The following is a 16,565-nucleotide window of genomic DNA, read 5'->3' as shown; positions in this document are numbered from 1 at the left end:
CACAGCGGCTGCACCAGTCTGCATTCTCACCAACAGTGCACGAGGGTTCCCTTTTCTCCACATCCTCTCCAGCACTTGTTTGTAGGTTTACTGATAATGGACATTCTGACAGGTGCAAGGTGATACCTCATTGTGGTTTTAATACGCATCTCTCTGATAATTAGTGATGTTTATACATCTATTGACCATCTGTATGTCCTCTTTGAAGAAGTGTCTATTCAGGTCCTTTGCCTGTTTTTTTTTAATTGGACTGTTTGTTTTTTTGATATTGAGTTTTATAAGTTCTTTATAAATGTTGAATATTAACCCCTTATCTGATGTATCATTGGCAAATATGGTCTCCCATTCAGTGGGTTGTCTTTTCTTTTGTTGATGGTTTCCTTTGCTGTGCAGAATTTTTTAGTTTGATATACTCTCACTTTTTTGTTTGTTTTCCTTGCCTAAGGAGATACGTCAGAGGAAATATTGCTACCAAAAAAAAGTCTGAGATTTTACTGCCTCTGTTTTCTTCTAGGATTTTTATGGTTTTGAGTCTTACATTGAAGTCATTAATCCATTTTGAGTTTATTCTTATGTATGGTGTAAGAAGGTCATCTGGTTTCATTTTTTTTGCACACATCTGTCCAGTTTTCCTCACACCATTTATTGAAGAGACTATCTTTACCTCATTGTATGTTCTTGCCTCCTTTGTCAAATATTAACTGCCCATAAAGGCATGGGTTTATTTTTGGGTTCTCTGTTCTCGTCCATTGATCTGTATATCTGTTTTTATGCCAATACCATGCTGTTTTTATTACTATGGCCTTGTAGTATAGTTTGATATCAGGTAGCATGATTTCTCCAACTTTGTTCTTTTTTTCTGAGGATTGCTCAGGGTTTATTGTGGTTCCATATAAATTTCTGGGATATTTGTTCTAGTTCTGTGAAATATACCATTGGTATCTTGATAGGAATTGCATTGCATCTATAGATTGTTTAGGGTAGTATGGACATTTTAATGATACTGACTTCTTCTGTCCATGAACACTGTATATACTTCTGCTTATTTGTATCTCCTTCAGTTTCTTTCTTCAGTGTCTTATAATTTCCTGAGTACAGGTCCTTTACACCCTTGGTTACATTTATTCCTAGGTATTTTTAGATGTAGCTATAAATGGGATTGTTTTATTAGTTTCCCTTTCTGATAGTTTGTTATTGGTATATAGGAATGCAGCCGACTTCTGGATATTTGTTTTCTATCTTGCTACTTTACTGAATTCATTTGCCAGTTTTTGTAATTTTTTGGTGGAATCTTTAGGGTTTACTATATACAGTATGATGTCATCTGCAAATAATGACGGTTTCCTTTCAAATTTGGATACCTTTTATTTCTTCTTGTTGTCTGATTGCTGTAGCTAGGACTTCCAGTTCCATGTTGAATAGAGTGGCAAAAGCAGGCAACCCTGTCTTGTTCCTGGTCTTAAGGAAAATGCTTTTAGTTTTTCCCATGGAGTAGTATGTTGGCTGTAGGTTTTCATAAATGGCTTTTATTATGTTGAGGTATGTTCCTTCTAGTCCCATTTTGCTGAGAGGTTTTTTTTTAATCATAAATGGGCGCTGGATTTTATCAAATGCTTTTTCTGCATCTGTCGATATCATCATGTGATTTTCATTTTTCATTTCATTTATGTGGTGAATCACATTTATAGATTTGCAAATGTGGTACCCAACTTGCGTTCCTGGAATAAATCCACCTGGATAACGATGTGTGATCTTTTACTGTGTTGCTGGATTGGTTTGCTCCTATTTTATTGTGTATTTTAGCATCTATGTTCATCAAGCACTTCTTCCTCGGGATATTGGCCTATGATTTTCTTTCTTTGCAGTGTCTTTTTTGGTTTCAGCATTCGGATAACGCTGGCCTCCTAAAATGAGCTCGAGAGTGTTCCCGCCTCATGCATTTTTTGAAATAGTTTGAGAAAAAGAGGTGTTAGTTATTGAAATGTTTGGTAAAACTATCCTGCGAAGCCGTCTAGTCCAGGACTTTTGTTTGTTGGAAGTTTTCTAATTACTGTTTCAATTTTACTGATTGTTATCTGTCTGTTCAGATTCTCCGATTCTTTCTGATTCAGTTTTGGAAGACTGTGTTTTTAGGAATTTATCCATTTCGTCCAGATTGTTTAATTTGTTGGCATGAAGCTGTTTGTAATATTTTCTTACAATCCCCTGTATTGTTGTGGAGTAGGTTGTTATTTTTCTTTCATTCCTGATTTTATTTATTTGGGTCTTCTCTTTTTTTTTCTTGATGAGTCCGGTTAAAAGTTGGTCAATATTGTTTATCTTTTCAAAGATAAAAAGGAAAAAAAACCAACAGTTGGTTCATTTTTTCTTTTTTTTCAAAGAACCATCTCTTGGTTTCATCGATCTTTTGTACTTTCTTTTAGAGTCTATTTTATTTATTTCTGCTCTGATCTTTATTATTTCCTTTTTCTACTCCTTTGGGCTTTGTTAGTTGTTCTTTGACTTAAAAAAAATCAAACTCTAATTATGTGTGAAGCATTGTGCTAGGTACCAGAATATAGGTATCCCCCACTTTTCAAAAGTTCAGGTTATGCCAGTTTACTTTTAGGAAACAAATACATTAGTACCTGTTTTTGCTAACTGAAAGGTATTCGAAGAGGATTTTTGCGCTTTTTTTCCCCCATAATAGGTAGAAAGCAAACAGAGCTTCCAGTGTGTGTCTGTTGGAGGGCCAGTTACAGAGGCAGTGCGCACACCGAGTACGGAGAGTGGCGCCCCCCCAGGTCTTTCCCGGTAATGACACCACTTCTTGGCCTCACCCAGCACACCTACGATTGAGCCTGAGCACATGGGTGCTTTACCTTGACTTGCTTTGTGCATCTGTTCGCAAGATGTGTCCTGTGGCAATTACTGCTTTGCTTTGAGCCAGTTCTCTTACAAAAGATTTCATAAGAATGCTTTGCTCTGTGATAGTGCGGGGTTGAATAAGACAGACAAGACGCAGATAGAGAAGTTCAAGAACTTAGCTCCACAAATCCATATCGAATGCCTAGGCATATTCATGACTAACTGAGTGGTTTTTGTGTGCCAGGCACTGTGCCAGGAATTTTACATGCATTATCTGGGTCCTCACTATGACCCCGTGAAATAGAGACTATTATTATTGCTGTTCTCCAGGTGAGAAAACCGAGGTTCAGAGAAGGCAAGTTTCTTGCCTAGGATCACACAGCTAGAAAGTCGTGGGGACATCACTCAAGCACACAGCACACTTAGCCACTTTTACTGTGAGGTGTAAGTTCCCAGGATTACAGAGACGACGGAGCTTCTGTGACCGTGGCTCTGAAACCTCCTGGTGGGTGGGACAGGGCACTCAGCGCAGGGAGGACAGTACGGTGGCAGCCCCCACAGGGCCTCTGGGGGCACAGGAGCCTCTGACCAGAGAGGAGTGGCCAGCCTCTTGCCTCCCCTTCTTCAGCACACAGACTCACACCTCCCTGCTGTTAGGTAGACACCCGATGTAGCACACAGTTAATGCCCACGTGCGGCCACGACGGTCACCACACAGCCTCTGCCCCGCCCCGGACCACTGTGCCTCCCCTGCACGCTGATCCCGCAGCTCAGATTCTAGGCCCAAACTGAGGTACAAGCTGGAGTGTGTCTGCCGCATGGGGCGGCTTCTTGGGGTCTCGCCCCGGCCAGCCTCGATTCCCTCCTCCGTCAAACGTAGGAAAGCACACCAGCCCCCCATCACTTTAAAAGTTGCAGCTCACGCGTACGGATTGTTCAGTGGTGCCGGGCACAGATGCGTGCTCTGTAGTGTTGACTCTTGCCGATCTCACAGCCACACTGCCTGCTGTGGGCCTGGCCGATGGGAGCCGCGGCTGCTTTCCCTGACGCGTTTTCACCACTCTCCTTGCCTTTTATCACACAGGGGCCTCAGAGGCCTCCCTGCAGGAGTGTGTGCGGCACAGTCCCGCCCAGGCCTTTGTACTTGCTGCTCCTTCCGTCTGGCCCGCTTGGCCCTTGGACCCCGCGACTTGCTCTTTCGCTTTATTCAGGTTCCTACTCGCCTGCCACCTCCTCTGAAACAACTCTCCTGACCACCGAACTTCAAATGGCACGGCGCTCACTGGGCCTTTGCTCCGTCTTCCTGCCTTACACTGATTTGATCCAGAGCAGCAGGCACTTAATTTTGTAATTTGTCTGTTGCCTCTGGTAAAATGCGAACTTCCCCAGGCCAAGGTCCTTTTCTGGGAACTGTTTGCCAGTGCATCCCCATGCCCAGTTCACACAGTGCCTGGCACGTGTGTGTGACAAATTAGACTCAGGGGATTCCTCATCCACGGTCATTTATTTTGGTAGTTGGGCATTGATTTTTACCCTGTCCTTATAAGCAGGTCTTGGGTCTGAGTTCCCTTAGGGACCTGCTTGGCACCTTACTCCCCTGAACTTCCCAGGAGGCCACTGCCAAGGTCACCTTCATCCCTGATGCTCCTCTTGGTTGTCTCAACTCTAATTGTACCCAGTTTGGCCAGCTGCCATGCCAACCTTAGACTAACTGCTGGGTTGGAAAGCCAGCAGGACGGAACCGTGAGCATCTCCCACTGTTCCCTGGTGTGAGCGCCCTGCCCCAGCACCGGGGCTGCTGGGGCCACGCCAGGCCCCGTCCTTCACACCTTCACTCACGCTGCGCCCTGTGCTTCATCAGTGCTCTTCCCCACCAGTTACAACCCTGCTTATCTTAATGTGTCAGCTCGGGGGCCTTCCCCATGGAGTCTCCTAGAGTCTGTGTGATATGGTTACATGGTTTCATGGAACGAAGGGGCGAACAGTGCCTGTGGAATCAGCCAGGGTTCAAGTCTTGATCACAGAGCGCTCGGCTCAGTTTCTCTCTGTGTCTCGAGCACCCAGGCATCAGGACACAGTAAGCCCTCCCTGGGATGGGGTCGTGTTCTCACTTAGGATATAGATCAGAATCCATCCCTTTCCTATTTTATAGATAAGAAACCCGAGTCCCAGAGAGAGCAATTGACTGGCCCAAGGTCACACAGCCGGTTCCTGACACAGACAGGAATAGAACCCCATGGAAGGTTGGGTCTGGCTCCTGGCATGGCCGTGTGCCCATCCCCAAAGGGTCACCGCCTGGCTCCGGCCCACGGTGGACCTGGGAACCAACCTTTTCTTTGGCGGAGGGAATGAGGCTCCCCAGGGCATCCTTTGGGGGATCCAGCCCTCAGTCGGTGTGGTTGCTGGGTCCGCTCAGACCTTGGACTCCAGCGTCAGTGCTGCATGTATGTCGTTCATTCAGTCGCTCTGCCTCACTTTGGATGTTTCTTCCTCTCTACCCGTCCCTACTCTGTGCTCCTTTGCGGCCTGGTTTTTGGCATCTAGGCATGCACAGGACTGTGTTGATGTGTCTGTCTCCTCCCAGCGAGCGAAGAACACAGGAAGGCAGGCGCTGTGTCTGCGGTGTCCCTACTGTGTGCCCTCACCTAACATTTGTCACCTGCTCCATTACTGGTTATTGAATAAATGAATTATTAATCAGCTGCTCTGATTTTCCTTCTGGAGCTGGTCTTTACCCTCCAGGCATTGACCACAGTGTGGCAGCGGTAAGTGGGCAGACATGGATTACCTCACAGGGTAGCGGTGGTGCTGCCCCATGGGGGGAAGCACAGGGGGGCTGGCGTGACGGACATCTAGCTCAGTCTGTATCATAGGTATTGCAGGAAAGTGGAGGGCTTCCTGGAGGAGGTGATCTTATGGGAAAGACAAGTTGGTACAGGCTGGGGAGAGGGGAAGTAGGAGGAGAGAGAGAGAAGAGGAACCCGTTGCAAGAAGAGGGAGCAGTTTTTTAAGGACCTGGAGCCAACAGACATGTCAGGCAGTGTGTTTGGGAAATGGCATGGGGGGGCACTGAGAGCTGGGGTGGGCTGCAAAGGGAGGCTAGAGAACAAGCAGACACCCCCCCTACAAAAAGGTGCAGGCGTGTGCGACACCCACTCCCAGGGTCACTCATTAACATACACTTCACATCAGATGGCCAAAGACACCGAGAGCTTGTAAAGCACCTTACCACTGCTGTGTGCACACAGCCAGCCCCCCCCCCCCCCTCTGCCGAATGAATTGCGCCCCGGAACCCTCTGTGTACCACCTTTCTACTGTCATTTCCCTCGAGTACTTGACCTTCAGTTCCCCGTCCGGCAGTGCACTCCCTCCAACCCCCACCCTGTGCCTAACCCTGGCCCTAGCCTTCCCCCTTCCCTTCCTCCCTCTGGCACATGTAGACAGAGAGCTAGGACCACCCCGGCACTGGGCCAGAGGAGGATCTGGACTCGGGCCATATGGTCTGGGCTGGGTTCACCCACCCCCACTCAGCCTCACTTAATTCCAGGGCAAAGCCCTGGTCGAGAAACAGAGAGTGAGCAGGCATCTTCCTTTGCCACAGCCCCGCGGCTAAATGGCAGTAAACTGCACGTTCCTACAATTTACTCAACGTCTCCTCTGTCAGCCAACTCGCCTGCCAGGTGCAAGTGGAAGAGGAAGAGCCGGGGGCCCGTCTTCTCCCCAGAGTTTCCCAGACCTCTGCCGGTCACCTCACTGACTTAGGGAGCCCGCTCTCCCTGGTTTCTGAGGGTGGCAATGCCCAGGATGCCTCCGTTGGGTGGGAAATGCCAGGCCGGGTGTTGGGGAAGGTGAAGGGGAGCCAGGTGTGCGGAGGGCTGGGGAGGAAGCCCTATACCAGAGACGTGGCCATCAGAGGCCTTGTGCGAAACCCAGTGTTTCGGGTGGGACGGAGGCCCAGGGCAGCGGGCACTTCCCCTGACTTCACACAGAGAGCTCGTCTCGGAGTTGGGGCCGAAACCCAGGCTCTCCGTCTGGGTCCCCTGAGGTGGGAATCCTTGTTTTACTTTCCCATCCTACCCGCCACAGCTGATTCTCAGCTTCCTTATGTCTCACTCTTGCTATAGAACCATCTATGGCTCCCCACTATCCACAGGATTAACTCCAACACCCTCAGATTTCCATTGAGTGTTTACTAAATACCCGCTAGCCATCTTCCCGCCAACACGCTGTGCCTTCTCTGCCACCGTACCTTTCGCCCGCTGTTCCCTCTGCTTGGAAAACCTCTGCCTCCTGTCCCACCTCCTGTGGGGCCTTTTCTGCAAAACCCCATTCGTCGCCCCAGATGGAACCCATTACCGTCTGTCTCCTAGTAGAATTCACCTGGTCTCTTCACCTCCCCTACCCACTGAGAAAGTCCTTCAGGACCGAGACATGATTTTATTCATCTTTGAATCTTCCACAAAACTGAACACAGTTCCACAGATGCATTAAGTGTTCAAAAAAGGTGTACTAAGCAAAGGCATGAAGAATGAACAAATGAATGAATGAATGAATGAGTGACAGAGGCAGTCGTCTGGACCCCAGTGTCCTGCCATGTCTCAGGTGCTCCTTCTCCATCACCGTTTGAATCTTCACTGTCCTCCTGAGTGGTGTGTGAGTATCCTCTCCATCTGGCGATGAGGAGGCTAGGGCTCAGAGAGGGCACCTCGCTTGCCCCGAGCCCCACGGCCAGGGCGTGGCACAGCCGGGACCCGATTCCAGGTCTGGCTGGCCCTGCAGTCTGAGCTGCTTCCACCCTGACTGTTCAGAGTGCACTTGACTGTAAGTGTCCTCTGAGGCTGATCTCCCCAGAACGTCTCATGCCACCTCCAAATCCAGCGGCAGGGGACACTCGAAGAGTGTCTGGGGTGCCTGCAGCGTTTTTGTCACGCAGAGACCCCCTTCCTCGCCTCAGCCTAAGTCAAGGCCTTCATGTTGCCACCTCACCCCGAGGCTCTCAGATCCTCACCGGCAGCTGCCGGGAGCCGACCAGTGGGTGGTTCAGAACCCAATTCCCAGAGCCAGGCTGCTGGGTTCAAATCCAAGTAGGTCCAATTTTCCAGGTCAAGAAAGGAGGCTCAGAGAGGCCAAGTCACTGGTTCAAGGACACACAGGAAGAAAAGCATAGCATGGGAATTTGAACTCCAGTCAGGTCTGCTGTCTACCAGCTGTGTGACCTTGGGCAATTGACCTAACCTCTCTGGGTCGGGTTCCTCATCTAAAGAACAAGGGTATCGGCAGTACCTGCCTCACGGTGTTGCAAAGCTCTTTGACGCAGTGACCGGCTCATGGGGGACACTCCGTGCGTGTTTGCTGCCCTCATTACCCACATTATTATTATCCCCACTCTGAGATTCAAGCCCCAGAGTGTCTGCCTTTTCCCTTCTCTGTCTGGGAAGCATGGTCTCTGATATTCTGTGTGTTCTCGCCAGACCCCTTAAACTATCTCAGCCTCCTGGGTAAGTTAAGGAAGCAAAACTGGGCATGGCGAGCAGCTCCAAGGCGAGCCAAATCAAAGTGACTTTTGTGGTGACAAACGCTTAATAATAACTTTACAAACCCAGGCGAATTACTATGAATAACAACTCTCTCCTTTGTGCATGTGTAGATACTGTTCCCGTCTCCCAGAGAGTGCGCAGCTACAACTGTGAAATCCACCCGAAAGAGCCATTAGTGGGAAAACAAGCTAAAAATAACCACGAAGGAAGCAGCGCCCGCTCAGAAGCAGTTCTTTGGAGGTGGGGGCGTATACGGAACCTCTTCTGTTGCTTCTGGAGTAATAGATTCTAATTTTTCAGTGTGCAGCTGCTATGGGGAGGAGGGCCTGTTCCCAAGCCCCCACAGCCTGGGCCCCTGGGGCATCTTCAGTGTGTCCCCTGGGCGTCTGGGCTTGAGCCATCTTGGGCTCCATCTCCCCTGTCAAGGGCCCGGATCCCTGAGGTGGTGGGGCCACCTCCCTGCCTGTCCTGTGAGTGGGTTCCCCCTGGGGCGCTGCCCTCCACTGAGGGCCTCCCTGTGCTTCTCATATGTGGCCCCTGCCCTTTCTCCTCGGGGCAGATCCAGAAAGGAGGCTCAGAGAGGCGGAGTCACTGGTTCAAGGATGCACAGGAAGGAAGGTGTGGGGCTGGAATTTGAACGCAGGTCAGATCTGCCTGACGACAGTGGTCCCAGATGTTCCTTTAGGAAGCCCTGAACTCAGGGCCTCACCTTGTCCTAGGGCCCACCTGGTGACGGTGCAGGCAGATCCGCGACCAGCGGCAGAGACCGCGTTCACCCCGATGGTGTTTCCCAAGACAGGCGCTTTGTAGAGATGACAGGCCCCTCCATCACCCCAGAGTAGGGGCCTCCGTCACCTCTCTGATCGGGGGCTGCTTCAGGGAGGGGCTGAAGCTGCTCTGTCGGGCCAGAGGGGCCTCACTCTCCTCAAACTAAGTCCCGTCAGGCCCTGCTCTTGGTCTCATTTCCCAGGGGCTCCGAGTTTCGGCTGCGTGGTGACAGTCTGATTAGCGAAGGCAGAGGCATAAACACGGGGCTCCCCTCGGCGGGACCAAGGCTGTCTGCCTCCCCCAGCGGAGATGAATGCATGTCCCTGGGAAGGCTGATGGCTTCTCTTCCCAAGAGTGCTGCTGTTCCTCTTGATTGAAATGTGTCCCTGGGGTGATGATGGCGAGGCCAGCTCTGGGGGGGAGGTGGGGTGCTGGTGCCCCCTGCCTGGCCTGTAGTCTCCGTCCATCTGGGGAAGATAGATGACGTTATTCCAAGCCGAGATGATGCAACCAAGGTCAGAGTGAAGTGTTTGATTGGAATGTCAGGGGCTGGGGCCGGCTCCGCTGGGATGATTGATTTCCCCCTGGTGCTCGTCAAAGGCGCAGCCACACCAGAGGGAGGAGGCGCGGGGGAGTCGGCGAGTGACCCTGGGGAGACCAGGGTGGTGAGCGGCTGCTGGCCCCCGTTCGTGCTGCGGCGAGGGCACCCAGTGAATGGGCTTCCGCACCTGTCGGTCGGTGGCTTTGCCTCCTGCCAAGGAGGAACTGAGGCTCAAGGAGAGAGGGTGATGTGATGGGAGGCGTTATCGGGATAGGACACTAGAGCTCCAAACCGCAGCCTTCGATTCTGGCTGACCGCGCTACTTCCCTTCTGCTCTCAATCCCTTCGGGTCGCCTGACCAGTCCTGACCCCTCCCTGTGCTGAGAAGAGGGCTGTGGAAGAGGACGTGGGTGTCCCGTGATGTGGCATATGGCCCATCCTATAGCTCCCCCTCACCCTGTGGTCCAGCCTGCTAAGGACTGGCCGTGTGGCAACAGAGTTTAGAAGCCACCGACCCTCATCTGTGCTGGACAGAAACTCCCCTCATTGTCTCAAGAGACTAGCAGGCCACTCCCATGTGGGGGAAACTGAGGCAGAGAGCTGGGTTTCACGCCACCCCACAACAACCCTCTTAGGTTCACAGTGGTCCTGTCCCAGGGGTTGAGTCAGAGCCGGGGGTGGGCAGCAGGCAGGACTCCATCCATCCTGCCTCCCGTCTCAGAAGGCTGACTGCAGGCCGGTGCTGAGTGGAATGAGGCCAAGGCAGGGGAGATGTGAGGTGTTCCTGGGTATAAATAGCTACATGAGCACGCTCGCGCCGCTTGCCTGGCTGTGGGAGTGAGTTGAGGGAAAGGAATGGCTGGGGAGGTGACTGGGGAACAGGAGCTGAGGCTGCAGAGAGAGGCCCGGCACACAGACTCCGGACGGAGTGGTGTCTGCAGGGGCGGGGCTGGAGGAGATGGGAAGGCGGGTGGTCTGGAGCCTGGTTTGGGGTAAGTTGAAGGAGAAGGTGCCATCAAAAGCCTGGGCTGGCAGAGGGTGAAGAGAAGTCCCTGGATGTGAGGTAGAGGGGCCTCTGTCTCCAAAGCACACCCGCTGTTTCACACCGGAGCCTCGGAAGACTGGCTCCCGGGCATTAGATTTAGTTACTGTAAACATGATTACCATCATCACCACAACCACCAGGAAAACCATGACCACCCCCACCACCATGAACACCATGACCACCACCACCACCACCACCCTCACCACCCTATTCAGACCACCGTCATCATCAGGGTCATGACCACCACTCACCAGTCACTGTCCTTCTTCCCTCTACTCCTCCCTGAAGCTTTAGAGTTTATTCTAAAGCATTTCCACATTCTTTTTAAAATAAGAGATTAATCAAAGGCTGATTAATAAAGTAGGTGGGGTTGCTCTGATTGTCTTCATTCTACAGCAGAGGAAACCGAGGCTGGGTGACCATCAGTGGCCCACCCCAGGTTAAAGAACTTGCTCACGGCAAAGCCATTACTAGCACTGAGTTCCTGTCTGTGGGCCTAGAGCTCTTCCCGCTTCGTCTCGCTGCTGCGGAGTCACCCTTGCTCCCCGTCTCCTGCCCTTTCTCCCACTACTTGGCGTCAGCACGACCTGAGGAGGAAGAGTCCAGCTTTGATCGGCATGGGAAGCTTTGGCCATGGTGTTACGAGCCTCGGTGTGTGCCCTGGAGCAATGTCCTCCCCCTTGCTGGGCTCCAACTTTCTCATCTTCACAGACACATTTTGGGGCCTGATAAAGTCTAAAGGCTCTTCCCACCCTGCTAGCCTGGGATGATGCCACAGAAAAAGCCATAGAAACAGAGAAGGAGAGAGAAAAACACAGTGAGATGGAGACCTGGACACACGTGGACCAGGACAGAGGCCCAGAGAGACCTGGGAAGACCAAGCTGAAAGGCTCGTTAAGAGCCAGGAAGATAAGGAAATAGAGACAGAGACAGAAAGCGGGAGAGGGAGGGAGAGCATGTTAGCAGCGACTGAAGAGGCCAAAGCCAGGGAGAAAAGCAGGACGAGGGGGCTGCTGTCTTTGTGCAGGGTCCCCGCCCTGCTCCGCAGCGAGAGCCACCTGAACGGGGCCAGCCAGCGCCGGGGCCTCTGAAGGGCGATGTGGCTCCTGGGTGTGTGCATCTGTGCGCCTCTCTGTGTGTTGGGGTGTGGGATGCTTTTCTTTGGATCGCGGGAGGGATGTTGGGGCTTCTCTCACGGGTTTCTCTTTCCTTCTAGCCTGGCCCTCACAGCGAAGAGGCTGCTAATTTGGCTGCCTGTGGACTTGTCACAGCAAATCCAGAAAGAACGGGATGTGGTGGAAATGGGTGACAGGTGTAGGCTGCATTCATAGAGGGAGCTGGAACGGAGCCCGTGGGAGCTCCCCACTCCCTTGCAGAGAGTTGGGGCGGCTTCTTCCCGCCCTCGGGGCTCCCTGGTCAGTGCTCAGTCCCAGAGGCTTTGCAACCCTGGCCTGGCAGTTGGGCTCGAGATTGGCTCAGACTCCAACACACAGTGACCTTGAGCGAGACTCCAGCTCCCATGTTCCTGAAGAGGTGGGAAGGTGTGACTGTGCTCCCTTCGAGTCTGGGAAATGGGCTTCTTTGTTCTTATCAGTGCGCTCTGGGCCCTGAAACCCCTGCTCCTTGGGCAGAGACCAAGGCTGCCTCCCTGCAGAGTGTCCCCACGGGCCCCATGTGGCCAAGCGCTCAGCAGGGCCATCACTCGCCTCTTCCCATCATGTGTTTAATTCCCAAATCCAGCATCATCACTTTGCTCTTTAGAGCCCCTCTTGGTTCCCCATTGCCCTCAGAAAAGAGTTCAAGTGCTTCCACCAAGGCCCCTGCTGCTGCTGCGGCATGAGGCCTGGAGGTGGCCGCGCTGCTTGGCCCCCACTCCCTGCCCGCTGCCCACATCAGTCTTCTCTGTGTGAGGTCCCCATGGAAGGGGCAGCCACATCGCCCACCTAGGTTTCAGCTGGCTGTAGCTGGGGCAGACCTAACTCAAGGGCAGGCAACCCAAGGCTGCAGGGGGCTGGAGTGCCCGAAGGAGCCCAGGAAGATGAGGCAGGGTCAGGGCCCTAAAGGGTCATGGCCTGTACAAGCTGAGAGGAGGCATGAGCTAGGAGGAGGCAGGAGCTACAGGCAGGAACCTCGGCAGGACCAGCTGGGCTCAGCCAGGGGATCCCCAGAGATCACTAGCTCCCAGGAGACATGACCTGTCTCCCGCGTTTCCTCCCATCGCTATAGGGAGGCACCCAGCAAGGCAACACTCATCCCCTGTTGGCTCTGCACCTGCTTCCCCGACACGTTCCTTCAGTTTTGCACCTTACGCTTCAGCTCAGAGGCCTGAGTTCTCTGAACACGTCACGTTGTTGGCTGCTTTGCATGCACTTTGTCCTTTGCCGGGAATGCCCCAGCTGTCCCCAGGGCACTCGTCCTTCAGTGGCTTCCTCTGCAAAATTTTCCTGCCCACCCCCTGCCTCATCTGCAAAGTCAGTCACACTCTCAGCTGCCCCGTAGGCCCCTGCAATCGACCCTCAGTGTTTGGCTCCTGTCTGTCTTCCCTTTTAGACTTAGAACTCGCCGAGGGCTGACACCTTGTCTTTCAACCCAGCACCCCCAGCTCCCGGCATGGGGCCTGGCACACGGGCGGCATTCAGGTCGCGCTGAACAAGTGGGTGGCTTCAAAGGCCCCTGCGTTGATGCCAGGAGGCGGGAGGAAGACCAGGTAGGCCTGGGCTGGTGGGGGGAGGTGAGCGACGTTCTGTGGATTTGGACCCAGGGGTGTTCAGGACAAGACGGGCATATGGGCCTGGAGCCCGGGGGGCCGGTCTGGACCAGGGAGAGGCTGGGAGCTGCACCCTGAGGGTGATAGCGGAAGCTCTGGGTGCATGCACGGGCTTGGGAGAAACATGGAACAGAGAAGACAAGGGAGCTGACAAGGACGGGCTTGAGGACAGTCTCCCCACTTCTGTAGCTGCACGAGCTGGGGCTGCCCACCAGTCCTCCTGGGGGCCGGGGCAGCCGCCTTCCGTGGAAGAGGGCAGTGCTCGGGATGGAGGCCTCTGAGCTGCTTGGAACCTCTCTCTCTCGCCCTCCATCCAGGTGGTGACTGTTCTGCTCACTCACGAGCAGCAGATTGTCACCCTTAGAGATCACCCTTGGCCAGGTCGCCAGCCTCCCTCCCCTCTTTCCATGGGGCAGCCACTACCCGCCAGGGATGGGTCAGGCCCCCTGTGAGACAGGATGGGACTTCAGAAACACAGTCATAGCAAGAGGGAGGCAGGACGGGGCTTCAGAAACACAGTCATAGCAAGAGGGAGGCAGACCAGGGGGACGGACTGAGGAAGTGGCCAGGCTCGGCTCGAGGCGGAGGCCGGGGTGGAGGCCGGGCCTCTTGCATGGCTTGGCCTTTGGGGGAAACTGCCACCGTCTACATAGTGCCCTCTGTGTGCCAGGTGTGGTGGCAGGTGCGACAGGTGCTGTCTCTGGGACATCCTTTCCCGCAGGGAGCTCACCCTGTTCTGTGGACGAGGAAATAGGCTCAGAGAGGATGCGACTGTCACAGCGTCACATTGCAGAACCAGCGCTCAAATCCAGGCCCCTGGGACTGCACAGCCCACATCACCCCAGAACAGCGTGTTTCACAGGAGTGGGTGGAGCCACCTCCGGAGCTGCGGCCACGGGTGCAGGGCGCCCTGAGGTGTCCTGGCCGCCACGTCTTCCCTCCTGGCGGTCATCGTCAGCTCAGCCGTCCAGTCGTGTCCAGCCGTCCCCACCTTCCTCTCCTGCAGGGTGGGACTGAACTGCCCGGTCCCTCTCGTGGGTCTTTGTGTTTGTTTCAACTCCTGCCATGTGAACAGAATGGACACTCGCAGGCCAAGCACTGAACTGCCCAAGTGAGACGCTCAGGGCAGAGTGACTGGCAACAGGAAAAATGCCAGCCACGCAGTCTGTCCGGGGCCCGTGGGGACTGGGAGCAGAGCCTCCTGCTGACTGGGGACGGATATCAGCATGAGCAAGACATAAGGTGGTTTTCGGCCTCTGAGATTTGGGGGTTACTTGTTACTGCAAGGTAACGTAGCTGATCCTGGCTGAGACGTACCTTGTCCTCACTGCTGTAAAGGACTGAGGCATGAAGGCCTGTTTGCTTCCAAGGCCTCTGGCCCTGCTGGTCCTGCTGGCCCTGGGACCCCCAGTCCCTGAGCACTTCCTCAGGACCCCACGGTGGGTGGACATTGCCGCCAGAGCTGGACTGAGATCCTAGGCTGCTCTGAGGGCAGGATCGGAGAGCCAAGGTTTTCTCGGAGCTTCCCAGCTCGCTGACACTGTTGTCTGTGGGCAGTTCCACTGTACAAAGACAGCTCGTGCCCATGAGCACGACTGATCTCTCAGGGGAGACACAGCCCTTCCCATTTCACGGGGGGGGGGGGGGGGGGGGGCNCAGGCTGAGAGCCCGAGGGGGCCTAAATGCCTAGGAGACAATGCAGGCCAGAGGAGCGGCCTCGCCAGCCAGGGAGAAAAGCCCTCACAGAGGGACAGAGTGGAGTCACGGGGAGGCAACCCCAGCACCATGCCAGCGTCCTGGAGGCCCCGTGGAGCGCGGCGTGGGAGGAAGCGGGCCGGGCGAGCAGGGCCAGGCCTGCCCCTCCAGAGCCTCTGGAGAGCCTCCCCCTCTCCTCTCCTTTACTGCGCGGCAACTTGGCGCCTCAGTTCCTCAAACCGCAACGTGGAGATGATGACGGGGCCTCTCTCGTGTGGCTGTGATGAGGATGAAATGAAAAAATGTGTTCTCAAGCTCTTACCACAGGGCCTGGCTCTGGTAAGAGCAAAGCATCTGCACTGACGTCGTCGTCACCATCATCGTCACCATCATCCCCCGCCATCTTCACCGTCGTTGTGCTGACTTTGGACAAACCACTTCCACCCTCTGGGCCCCGGCTTCCTAACTTAGAACAGGGGACAGGAAATACGCGTAAACTCTGTGATAATTATATGTGGGGCTGATTGAGGGTTTACCATGTGCCTGGTGGCTTTCTAAGTTCACGGTCTCATTTAGCTCTGACACGCCCCCTTGCAGCTCGGCTCACAGACAGCAGAGCCGGGACTCTACCCCGGGCCGTCTCACTCCCCAGAGTGAGTCTCTTAGCTGCCATTGCACACGTTTTACACCTACAGTTCAAAGTCTCCCGGGGGCGCCGAGTTGCCCGTGCAAGACAGCATGTGGTGCTGCAGGACGTGTGCAGGGCCTTTGGAAAATAAACCGCGTTTGTGCTGGTATGTGCTGCGTCCGTGCGTGTTAAATACCTGTATGTGTGCATGTACTTGGGTGTGTAAGGGACAGGCCATTTAGAGGAAAACCTGGTCCCCATGGGAGGTCACGTCTGTGACCCCCATGTGTGTTGCTGCACCTGTGAGGCAGTTTCATCAGGGATTGTTGGTCTCCGTGAGCTGGAACGTGCGTGGGTGTGGTGCCTGGTTAACCCAGTGTGTGTGTGTGTGTGTGTGTGTGTGTGTGGTTGTGTGAACTGTGTGGGCCACCGTGGATGGATTTGTAATGAAGTGTGAGCTACGTGGTCTGGTTGTGTATGACAGTGTGGCTGGCATGAGAGAGAGAGAGAGAGAGAGCGAGCACTGGCCTGCAGGGAGCTATTGCATCCGTCTAGACACGAGTGTATGGTGTGTTTCTGGGTCCATGGGTGTGTGTTCACATGGGCTTCTGTGCGAGAGGCAATAAGCTCCGAGTGTGTAATGACGTCCCCATGCACAGGGGCTGGTGCATGTGAACAGGTGTGCAGTGGGCTGAGTGCCCCGTGTGGGTCTCGGAGAGCCAGAAGGCCAGTGCAGC

At 53.8% G+C, this 16,565-nt stretch overlaps 1 protein-coding gene across 1 annotated transcript in view; it reads right to left on the bottom strand.

The window, feature by feature from the left end:
• Nucleotides 1-15,603, bottom strand: part of TMEM132E (transmembrane protein 132E) — a 69,661-nt gene extending 54,058 nt beyond the window's left edge. The window contains exons 1-4 of the mRNA XM_037069458.1: nucleotides 15,523-15,603; nucleotides 14,823-14,990; nucleotides 13,390-13,481; nucleotides 10,858-10,945 (exon numbers count right to left, since the gene is read on the bottom strand). Coding sequence (XP_036925353.1) covers nucleotides 10,858-10,945; nucleotides 13,390-13,481; nucleotides 14,823-14,990; nucleotides 15,523-15,603 — 429 coding nt within the window. The remainder of the gene's footprint in view (nucleotides 1-10,857; nucleotides 10,946-13,389; nucleotides 13,482-14,822; nucleotides 14,991-15,522) is intronic.
• Nucleotides 15,604-16,565: the final 962 nt, after the last annotated feature.

Source organism: Sturnira hondurensis, unplaced genomic scaffold (assembly GCF_014824575.4).
Source record: "Sturnira hondurensis isolate 20B ecotype Veracruz unplaced genomic scaffold, ASM1482457v3 Scaffold0001221, whole genome shotgun sequence".
Taxonomy (NCBI): domain Eukaryota; kingdom Metazoa; phylum Chordata; class Mammalia; order Chiroptera; family Phyllostomidae; genus Sturnira; species Sturnira hondurensis.
Note: the sequence above shows the minus strand (reverse complement) of the source record. Positions and strands in the feature narration are given on the sequence as shown.